Source organism: Mus caroli, chromosome 11, assembly GCF_900094665.2.
Source record: "Mus caroli chromosome 11, CAROLI_EIJ_v1.1, whole genome shotgun sequence".
Lineage (NCBI taxonomy): Eukaryota > Metazoa > Chordata > Mammalia > Rodentia > Muridae > Mus > Mus caroli.
In genome coordinates, this window is record NC_034580.1 from 101,120,970 (window position 1) to 101,131,745 (window position 10,776).

At 45.7% G+C, this 10,776-nt stretch overlaps 1 protein-coding gene across 6 annotated transcripts in view; it reads left to right on the forward strand.

Moving 5' to 3' along the window:
* The first annotated feature begins 986 nt into the window (after positions 1-986).
* Tlk2 (tousled like kinase 2) overlaps positions 987-10,776 on the forward strand; it is a 97,303-nt gene continuing 87,513 nt past the window's right edge. For 2 of the 6 annotated variants that reach the window (XM_021178490.1, XM_021178494.1), the window contains exons 1-2: positions 1,683-2,204; positions 4,179-4,261. In XM_021178490.1, the coding sequence (XP_021034149.1) occupies positions 4,181-4,261 (81 nt within the window). In that variant the 5' untranslated portion in view covers positions 1,683-2,204; positions 4,179-4,180. Of the gene's footprint in view, positions 1,054-1,682; positions 2,205-2,536; positions 2,639-4,178; positions 4,262-10,776 lie in introns of those variants that run through there. The other 4 variants (XM_029483035.1, XM_021178493.2, XM_021178491.2 and 1 more) reach the window with 3 other exon arrangements.

Here is a 10,776-nt window from a genome sequence, read left to right on the forward strand (position 1 = left end):
ACGCACTGTCCATGGAAGCCTTACGGGTGTAGATGTCTTGGAGCAAACCCAAGAACAGTGCCAATCTTAACCACGGAGCCATCTCTCCAGGCCCCTTTCTTTTGGTCTTAAGATACCCAGTCTGGCAATCTTGTTTCACCTCAGCCTCCCAAGTGTTGGGAATGTGGGTGTTATTTTCTTGATCTCACTATAATCAAAGAACTTTGTTTTCCCACTGTGCAGACTTGAGGAGCCACAGTGCACTATCCTTTGGTTCTCCATCATTTTCATGCTTGAGACTGACTGCATTCTGGGGGCTCCTCCTTGCCCCCTTTCCCTATCCTTTGCTCCTGACTTGCTCTTCCCCTCTTCCCTTCAAAACGTTCATCTTTCCAAGCAGTCTGGGATCTGGAAGATGACTCCCAATTTGAGTTTTTCTACTTGAGGTCTGAAGGATGGAGAACATACAAAAAGGAATTATTATCATCCTTTGCCCATTTGGCAGGTCTCTGTCCAGTCAATATGTGGAAAAATTAATAAGAAATAACAGAATTCTACTTTGGAGTACTTGCCAACGCCTGGAAAAGTTCAAGCCGGCTGTGTAAAAGCTTGAATGTTTCTCTTGTGATTCCCTTGTAGTCCTTCAGACACGTTCAGACATCTGGTCAAGGAAGCATCAGAAGAAAACAAAGAGCTGAGTCGTCACTTTGAAGTCCGTGTCTTGGCTCGTGAGACTAGGTGAAGAAAGTGACTTTTTCCCCCTTTGGCGCTGGGGTCAGAGGTGGAACCCTTTCCCATGCAGGAAAGCCCTCCTGTCGCAGGCGCTCACCCTCTCAGCAGACAGACACTCTGAAGAGCTGGCCTGTTTTTCCCTTCGGGCGTTTACCCTCAGACCCCCAGCACCCCAGGAGGGCCATCTTGTCACCGGAGGTTGAGATGGAACCTCCCACTAGGTGCTTTGAGAGAGTTCCCCGGGGGGCGGGTAGCGACCTCCGCTCAGGAGGGGGGCATGCTGGTGAGGGCTCGGCTGTGATCCCAGGACATCTTTGTCCCTGGAGACGCCGGGTCAGTCAGGTACGTGGAAGACGAGAGCGGCCGGCCGGCTTTCCGTGCCTGTGGCGTGGCGTGGGGTCTGGGGACGTGGACGGTGGCTGCGGGGGGATGGCGGGCCGGCGGACATCGGGTGGGCACCGCGAACTCAGTGACACCCCCTTGCCCCGCTCCCGGGCACTCTCCTCGGATCCATCGCTGGTCAGAGCAACCTCTCTCCTCACCCAAAAAAATGTGTGTAGAGAGGCAGGGCGAGCGCGGCAGCCCCGCCGGGTCGCCGCTCCGACGCTGCTCGGCGGCCTGAGGCGCAGCCCAACCGTCGGCCTCCGGCTCTGTCTCCACAAAGGCGGGCTCCCAAGGCTCCGGACCCGGCCGCTTACCCGGCGCCCCCGAGCCGACCAACCGCCCCTCACGTCGCAGGCGGGGCCTCAAGCGCCACCAGCCGCCCGCCCTCAGCAGCCCTGTCAGGCGCGGCCTGTTCCGCCGGTGCGGGGTCCCCTGGTTAACCCCTGCCCGTCAGCGCGGCTGCTGATTGGAGGAGGCGGAGCTCCGGGGGCAGCAGCGACCCTCCCCCCAACACCTTTCCCGTCCCCTCCCCCACGGCCGGCACTACCTCCCCCCCACCCCAGGAACACCCCCCCCCCGTGCCTCCCAGCCGTGCAAATCTCGCGAGGAAACACGCGGTTTCACTAGTGTGTTTACACCGATCACTACTAATCCGGACCGAACCGATCCGGATTAAGGGGCCGGAGGCGGGTCCTGGGCACTAGCGGTTCCGACCCCCCCATCCCGCCCTCCGCGCCGCACCCGAGTGGCCCCCAGCCGAGCGGGCCCCCACTTCTCGGCCCGACCCAGACCCTTCTGCGCCTCCCTTGGCCTTTGTCCGGCGCCAGGAGGCCGGCCCCGCGCCCCCCGGCGGCCGCCCGGGCCCGGGCCCGCGTCAGCCGCCTGGCTCCGTACGCGAGCTCGGGGATCTGCGGCCTCCGTGGCCCCCCTCCCCCGCCCGCCCTGTCGTGGAGCCCGGCGCCGCCGGCGGCTGCCCGGGCGGGGGGTTGCGGCGCTCAGGAGAGGCCCCGGCTCCGCCCCGGGCCTGCCCAGGGGGAGAGCGGAGCGGTCAGCAGCCGGGTCGGGTCGGGGCCCCTCCCGAGAGGAGAGTGGAGCGGCAGCGGCGGCAGGTGAGAAGCTCAGCCCCTGGACGTGGAAGGGCGCCGGGGCCTGGGGTATTAACCGTCCCGGGGGCCCCCCTCCAGGCCCCGAGGAGGCTGCCACCCGGGCCGGCGTCGTGCCGCAGCTCCTGGGCGCCGAGGCGGGAGGTGCTCCCCGAGGGCTGCGGGGTCGCCGAGGGGCCGGGCCGAAGATGGACCAGGCCCAGGCCTGGGAGTGTGGCGGTCGGCCTGCCGGGAGAGGCGACTCCGGGGAGACGGAGGCCTCGGCAGCCTACGGGGCGCCCCCGAGAGCTGTCCCTCGCTCCGTCCGTGACAGGTGGGCCCGGAGTTGGGGAAAGTTTGGAGCCGGCGAGGGGCGCCGGGACCAGGCCCCATCGGTCCTGCTTCCCGGCTTGGGGCCACTGGGAGGATCCCGGTCCAAAGCCCGTCTGGAAAGAGATGGGGTGGGTATTTTCTGATCATGAGTTGACATTAAATGGGGTAACTGCTAGGGCCTCATTTTCTGGGCCAGGCCTGGGGATGGTGGGTTGGGAAATGTTTCCAGAGACCTTGGGATTGGGGAGAGACTGCATTGTAACCTCTGCCATTCCGACCTCGATTATTAGGGCAGGACAAGTGGCGAGCAAGGCCACCTACCTACTTAGGGAAAACTCGGTTTTCTTCTCGGTCTTTTTTTTTTTTTTTTTAAAGATGCCTTTCTACCATTCTAACAGTTTCCTAATTCCTTACTTGTGTGTGTGAGTGAAACTTGAATTCGTCACCTTTTCATCTTTGCTCCAGGCATTCAGTCCAGGAAGGGAAATGAAAGTTAGGACGGGTGTAGGGGATGTTACTGGAAATTATGGAGCTGTTAGATTGCAGAGGTGGTTTGATTCCTGTTTTCAGTGAACTTTAATACAAATTTCTGCCAATCACTCCAGGAGTGTCTCCAGTAACTCTGGAATACTAGAATGTTTGAAGGGTCCCTATGTTATGATGCACACTCTTTTTCTACTCTCAATATTGAAGAACTTTTTGATGGATGATACAAGAGTACTCTCTCCCATCGGATGGATAAACTTGCTCATAGCATCTACATTAATTGGTCAGGAAAAGAGTTTAAAAATGGTGCCCTCCTGCTCCTCCCTGTTTGGGAGGAGTGCTAAAAGCAGATACCCAGAGTGGAGAGAAACCTACTGTTCCAAGGAGTGGTCAGAAAAAGATTTTGTAAAGGAATTGTTACAGTTATATCAATTTCCTGAGTGAATGTAGGTTGATGGTTTATCTTGGGTTCTACATTACATTTACCATGAAAGAATTCCATTTTTCATTAGCTACTGTGAGCTATTCAGAGAAAGGAGCTATATACAGTAGGGCTTCTTGATGTTATTTGCAGCTTCTGATTCACTCTGGATTCACTTGAAATTATTAAATGACTCATATTTTTAGCTTAACTAGTTCTTATGTGTTTGGGAAAGAAATCTCTAGAAATACTTAGATTGAAAGGTATCTGACAGGAGTTTTCTATTTGTAAGTTTGCCCTTGTTATACCCTTCTGCTTAACTTTTACAGAGTTTATATGAAGAGTTTATTTCTTTTTATTTCTTTTGTAATTTTTTTAATGAGACAGGGTCTCATTATGTAGCCCTAGGTGGTCTTGAGTTTGCTGTGTGTAGACCAGGCTGCCCTTAAATTTGTGTCTGTCTGCTACTTATACCTCTTGAATGTTAGGATTATTATGGGGGTAGGCTTCCATACCTCCCTCCCCCCATAAAGACCAAATTAGAATTCAGGAAAAGTAGAAACGACCCTCATAGGTGAGAACTTGAAATGCTACGGAATCTTAGATAACTGTTGATGACATCAGATAACTTTGATGACTATAGCACTTGAATGTGTATTTCCTTGAAGTTTACAAAATTACTGTGTGTTTTGTTATACACAAAACTTTCTTCTTTTCAGTTAGTTTTTCATGGCTTCTTGTCCCTCTTTCTTTTTCTGTAGAAATGATGGAAGAACTGCATAGCCTGGACCCACGAAGGCAGGAATTACTAGAGGCCAGGTTCACTGGAGTTGGTGTAAGTAAGGTGAGTTATTGAGCGATAATGAGCATTTGAGAGGATAACTTCAGCACAATTAGGAGTTGAGCAGAAGAGTTTCTGTGCTAGAGAACAGACTGATAGGTTGCAGGGGAGATTTGTCACGTGGTCCAGTGAACTTTGAAAGTCTGCCAGTTATTCCTGTAGTATATTTAAGTGTTTGTTGGGAGAATGTGCTTCTATTAAGGGCAGCGCTTTCCTGAGGGGCTTGCTGCAAGGATACTGTTAGGATATGGATCTAGATTCTGTTTCATTGTCCGTTAAAACTTCTCAGCCACTCAGGAAGAAAAAGGCATTGCCTAGACTGCCTTTTCATTCTTCTTAATTTCTACTAGTGTTTTTCTTCTTTTAATTAATTTACTTATTTTATGAGTATTTGCCTGCATCTGAGTATGTATGTACTTGGTGTGCATGTTTGGTGCCTGCAGAGGCCAGAAGGGGGCATCACATGCTCTGGAACTGGGTTTAGATGGGTGAACTGCCACGTGGGTCCTCTGAGAGCCCTGTGCTCTTCTCTCCTGCACTGCCTGTCTAGCCTCTCACTGTTGCCATTTTGTGGAAGTGTAAACTGAAATCAAGCCCACATCACTGGGCAGGTGGGATGTTGATAAGATAACACTATTCTGGCCTTCCGGGTTTTTCCGTACCTGCCTGTTTACCCCTCTGTTCTCACAGGATGGTTTTAGTGCATTGTTTATGTCTGTCAATAATGTTTTATTTAAAAGCTTTGCCCAATGATCCAAGGTTGTCTTATTATTTGAGTGTGCGATAAGTCATGTCTGCATTTTGATGTATAATACACATAATGGATTCCTGTCTTTTTCAAAAAATGCTATATCTTACAGGAATATGATATTAATTTCATGCTCTGGCTAGTTGTTTCCTCGAGGAGGAGTATGTTAGGTTTATTATGCTTGGAAAACCTAGTTTCTTTGAAGTCACACAATTTTAGTAAGCTGGAATAACTTGGTAGGTTTTTTTTTTTTTTTTTGTTTTTTTTTTTTTTTTTTTTTTTTTTTTTTTTTTTTTTTTTTTTTTGGTTTTTCAAGACGGGGTTTCTCTGTGTAGCCCTGTAGCCCTGGCTGTCCTGGAACTCACTCTGTAGACCAGGCTGGCCTCGAACTCAGAAATCTGACTGCCTCTGCCTCCCAAATGCTGGGATTAAAGGTGTGTGCTACCACGCCTGGCTTAACTTGGTAGTTTTTATTTACTCGAAAAGTACATAGTACCTACAGTACACTGGGCATTGTATACGTGTTGTTGATAATAACCTCCGTCTTGCGCTTTGGTAGTTCTTTAACTTTTGTTTTGTTTTTAAAATGTGTAACCTAGGTTGGTCAGTGATTTGTGATTGCCCTGTCTCAGGCTGGTGAGTGCTGGGAACACAGGTGTCCACCGCCATACCCGATGTACATTATGTTCATGAATAATGCTTTGTTTCTTCAGCTACTCTATTAACTGACTTTGATGGCACTTTAGAGCCACTGTACCTCTGATCGTTACATACTGAAGATAAACAAGTAGACATACATTATTTGTTCAAAGGATGTAGCCTTTGAATATTTTGAGTACTTTGAAAGAAGTATGCTGTGCTATTTGAATACTAAGTCAATATCTGGTCCAATGATGACACGTTTCTTTAGCCTGGCCTAGAATCCTTGTTCTTCCCATCTCAGTTTCCTAGGTGCTGGGGCTATAGGTGTGAGTAACTGTACTAGGTCTTGTTTATAACCATTGACTGATTGATGTTTGTGGTATAAAGGGTCAAACCCAAGACCTGCACTTGCTAGGCAAGCACCTTACCATTGAACCTTACTTTATATGTCTAGTCACTTGGGGTTTTGGTGGGGTTTTTGTTTTTTAAAATGGTCTCACTTTGTAGCCCTACTACTCAGGTGCTAGGATGAAAGGCATGTGTCACTACACCCATCCAGCCCTTCTTAATTTTTTTTTAAAGATTTATTTATTATTATATCTAAGTACACTGTAGCTGTCTTCAGATGCACCAGAAGAGGGCGTTGGATCTCATTACGGATGGTCGTGAGCCACCATGTGGTCGCTGGGATTTGAACTCAGGACTTTCAGAAGAGCAGTTGGTGCTCTTAACCACTGAGCCATCTCTCCATCCCTTGTTTTAATTTTTTTATTAAGATAGAGTCTTTTCCAGGATAGCTTTGAACTTGCTCTATAGCCCAGGCAGACATTGAACCAGTGATCTTCCCACCTTAGCGTCTTGAGTGTTGGGGAATACACTGATGTCTTTTCCCTTGGCAATTCTGCATAAAACTCATGCCTTTAACTACTTTATTTTAGAGATAGGATCTTATTATGCAGCTTAGACTGGCCTGGAACTTAATTGAGGCTGGTCTTAAACTCATGGTCCTTTTGTTTCTTTCAAAGTGCTGGAATTATAGGTGTGTCCAGCTAAGACTCATAATTAAATCTATTCACATAGTTTCCTACTACGAAAGTTTATATTCAAACTGCTTATAGTTAATTTTCCTAATCTTGTTTGTTTGTTTGAGACAGGGTCTTTTGTATAGCCCGCCGGTCCTAGAACTCACTCTGTAGGCTGGCCTTGAACTTAAGAAATCTGCCTTGCTTCTGCCTCCTGAGTGCTAGGATTAAAGGGGTGTGCCATCACTGTTGTCCATTTTACTCATCTTGTTGGGCTTCTTTCCTTTGTATGTAACTACAGAATAGCTCTATTAAAGTGTGCTTTTGGTAAAATAGGTCCAAGTGATGGGAACGAATGACATTTTAGTTTTACTGCTTAGACTCAAGATCATGTAACTAAGTTATAGGAAAATTTCAGTGTACATTTGGGAAGCTGAGGTAGTAGGGTCCTACGTTAGAGACCAGCTTGGACCACACGGTAAGCCGTCTCTAAAAACAAGCAAACCCCAGACCTCAAACTTTAATACTGTTAGAAAGTTCATAAATTCTAAGTTGCTTCTATGCCATTAATTACGCATTTTAACATGTCTATCATGGTAAGTATATTTATTTTAATAAATGCATTATTTAGTGATCAGGGGAAAATTGATTTCTTTAGCAAAGAATTGAAAGAAAAGTAAGTTACTGCATTATTTGCAGACAGGTAAAGGAAAGGAAGTTTTATTTTGTTTTGTTTTGTTTTTGGGTTAGAGTCTTTCTGTGTAGCCCTGGCTGTCCTATAACTCACTCTGTAGATCAGGCTGCGGTCCAACTCATAGAGAGATTCCTGCTTCTAGCCTCCTAAGAATTGGGATTAAAGGTGTGTGCTATCATTTCCTTGCTAAATGATTTACTTATTTATTTTATGTATATGACTACACCATTGCTCTCCTCAGACACACCAGAAGAGGGCATCCATTACAGATGGTTGTGAGCCACCAGGTAGTTACTGGGAGTTGAACTCAGGGCCTCTGGAAGAGCAGTTAGTGCTCCCAACCACTGGCTGAGCCATCTCTGCAGCCCAAGCTACTCTTTTTTTATATATAACATTTTTTTGAGATAGTCTTATAATTACTCTTTCTGTTATGGTTAGGGCTAGACATTATATCTCATGGGTCACCTATTGGAATGAGGACAGTGGTATTGGGTAGAAAGGATGCTTTTTGTGAGACTCCTTTTCTGGTTTTACTTGATGTGTTGTGGGTCATGTTTTCCCAGTAAGGATGGCACTGTTGACAGCTTTCAGTTTGTTAAGATGGAGATAAGTTTCCACCTTTGCTGGTCCACAGTGACTTGCCTGTGATGGTGCCATCTAGTGAGATCTGTGTGATCTCCTGAGTTTGTCCTAAGTGCTCAGGACACTTTCGGATGCCCATAGTAGGAAGGCAGTCAGAGCCGTTGTGGATTCTTTCCAAATGGACAAGAGTGCTGGAAGTGGTTGCAGTCTTTGAATGTTCTGGTTATTGCAGGGCTTCTACCGTATTGCTTCTGCTTTTTCACACCGAAAATTCATTATACTCACAATGGTTAAGACAAAATGGCCAAACCATATTTACTACTTACATTCAAATGCTTATTTATATTTTGGCTTTTAATTTCACAATTTTTTTGTTCCTGCATAGCACACGAATACATTAATTTTCTCTATGTTAATAGGTTTATTTAATAATCATTAAACCAGAACTAATTGGTTTGGGATGCTTTATGTAGTTTTTGTTTAAAAGGTTTAAGATGGTTTTTATCCTTCTGAGTTGGTAATAGGGAAAAGATGCACCATGCACAGCAAGGAGCCTGCGGAGCACACGCTTCTGCTGTGGCTGCCACTTTGTAGTCAGAGCTGGAAACAACCCTTTACAAGGTTGAGGAGATGAGATTGAACTGGGTGGTAAACTTTCTCACCTAATAGTTAAGCTAGCTGTTTGTTTGTTTTTTCCAGGCAGGGTTTCCCCATGTATTCCTACTGTTCTGGAACTCACTATGTTCAAGGCAGGCCTTGAACTCAGAAGTCTGCCTGCCTCTTGAGTACTGGGATTAAAGGCATGTACTACCAGCACTCAGCAAGCAATTTTTTTAAACTCTGTCTTTTTTCCCTAATATTTATTTGTCTTTATATATGTGTTTTGCCTGCATATATATTTGTGCACCACATGTGTGTAGTACTCAAAGAAGCCAGAAAAGGGGTGTTGGATCCCTGAGCTGGGTTACAGGCCTTTGTGAACTGCCATGTGGGTGCTAGAAACTGAACTTAGGTCCTCTGAAGAAACTTCAGTCCATCTCTCCAGCCCAATATCTCTTTCTGTGTGTGTGTAGTTTGAGACAGGGTTTCAGGCAGCCCTGGCTGTCTTGGTACTCAATATATAGACCGGCTGGCCTTGAATTCACAGAGATCCACCTGCCACTGCTGCTGCTGCTGCCGCTGCTGCTTTTTTTTTTTAAAGGTTTATTTATTTATTTTATGTATATGAGTACACTGTTACTGTCTCCAGACACACCAGAAGAAGGCATCAAATTCCCATTACAGATGGTTGTGAGTCACCATGTGGTTGCTGGGAATTGAACTCACGACCTCTGGAAGAGCACCATCTCTCCAGCCCTGCCACTGCCTCTTGAGTACTGGGATTAAAGGCATCAACACTATGTCTAGTTCAGGATCTCTTTCTTTAAGGACTAGATAATTTACTTTTCATAATATAAAACTTACTGTCTTGTTTTCAATCAAGACTTGTTACAGTTTATTCCTTCCTCTGCTCCTCTGTAGCAATTTAAATGTGCATTGTCCTTGATTCTGGAGATGGAAGGGGGGTGGAATTCCAGCCTTGCTTGTGCTATTGTTTATACCTAGTTGGATATACTTAAATTTTTTATAAATTTTATTTCTTTTGGGAGTTGGTACAAGTGCTGTTTCACACTTGTGGAGATGAGAGGACAACTTGTAGGAATTGGTTCTCTCTATTTACCATGTAGATTGCAGGGATTGAATTAAGGTCATTAGGTTTGGGACCAAGTACCTTTGCCTGATGATCTATTTCCCTGGCCCCTTAGTTATATCAGATATAAAAAATTGTGTGTGTGTGTGTGTGTATGTGTGTATCTCCCAGGTATAACAGGCTTTTATCTTTTATAACACATGTTGTTTAGCAAATCTGTACTTAAGTCATTGAATTAACAGACACTCTCCGTTCTCTTTTTGCAAGCTGCATTGTCAACACTATGTCACTCCCACAGGTTGAGATATAGACTTGCTAAGGACCACTTTATTACAGTGTGCTTTGTAGTTACAGAATATCGACTTGTATAAACAATGAAATGATTGCAAAATGAAAGAATTTTTATTTCTTTGAAAACTAGATTAACTGCCCTTGAGAGACTAAATTTAAGGTGTCAATAGGAGGTATACATGTATACATGCAAGAGTTGGCTTACACGGTGATGAGTTTAATTACAGCAGTTCTCTCCATGAATGCTGTTATACTTTGTTCCTATTCATTTTCCTCCCCCATTGCACCTTTTTTTTTTTAAACTATATGGAAGAATGTTAGGTCTTTGGCAGGTGTTTTTAAAGTTTTCATTTTACTTTTTAAAGAAATTGAAACTGGAAGTTGTAGATATATTATGGGCGTGGTTTTTGTAACATTACACTTACAAAATATATACTAAATGTATCTATAACTTAAAGGCATATCTAAAAAAAAGTCACAAAGATGGAACATTTTGAGGAGCTTGAAATGTAGCTGAATTGGTAGAATTCTTGCCTACTGCCTCCCATTCATGAGGCTCTAGGTTCAACCTTCAGCACCCTCATAAACCAGACAAGGTAACATAGGTCTGTCATCCTAGCCAGAGACAGAGAATCAGAAATTTAGGGTTATCCATGGCTATAGAGGAAAAAAAAAGCCTGGACCTTATCTCAAAGAAAAGAAAGAATGCGGTAGGATACTTGTCTGTCATGTGTGTAAGCCCTGGGTTTGTTAGTTTCACATTGTTGTGACAGAATACCTATAAAAACCAACTTAGCCGGGCGTGGTGGCGCACTCCTTTAATCCCAGCACTCGGGAGGCAGAGGCAGG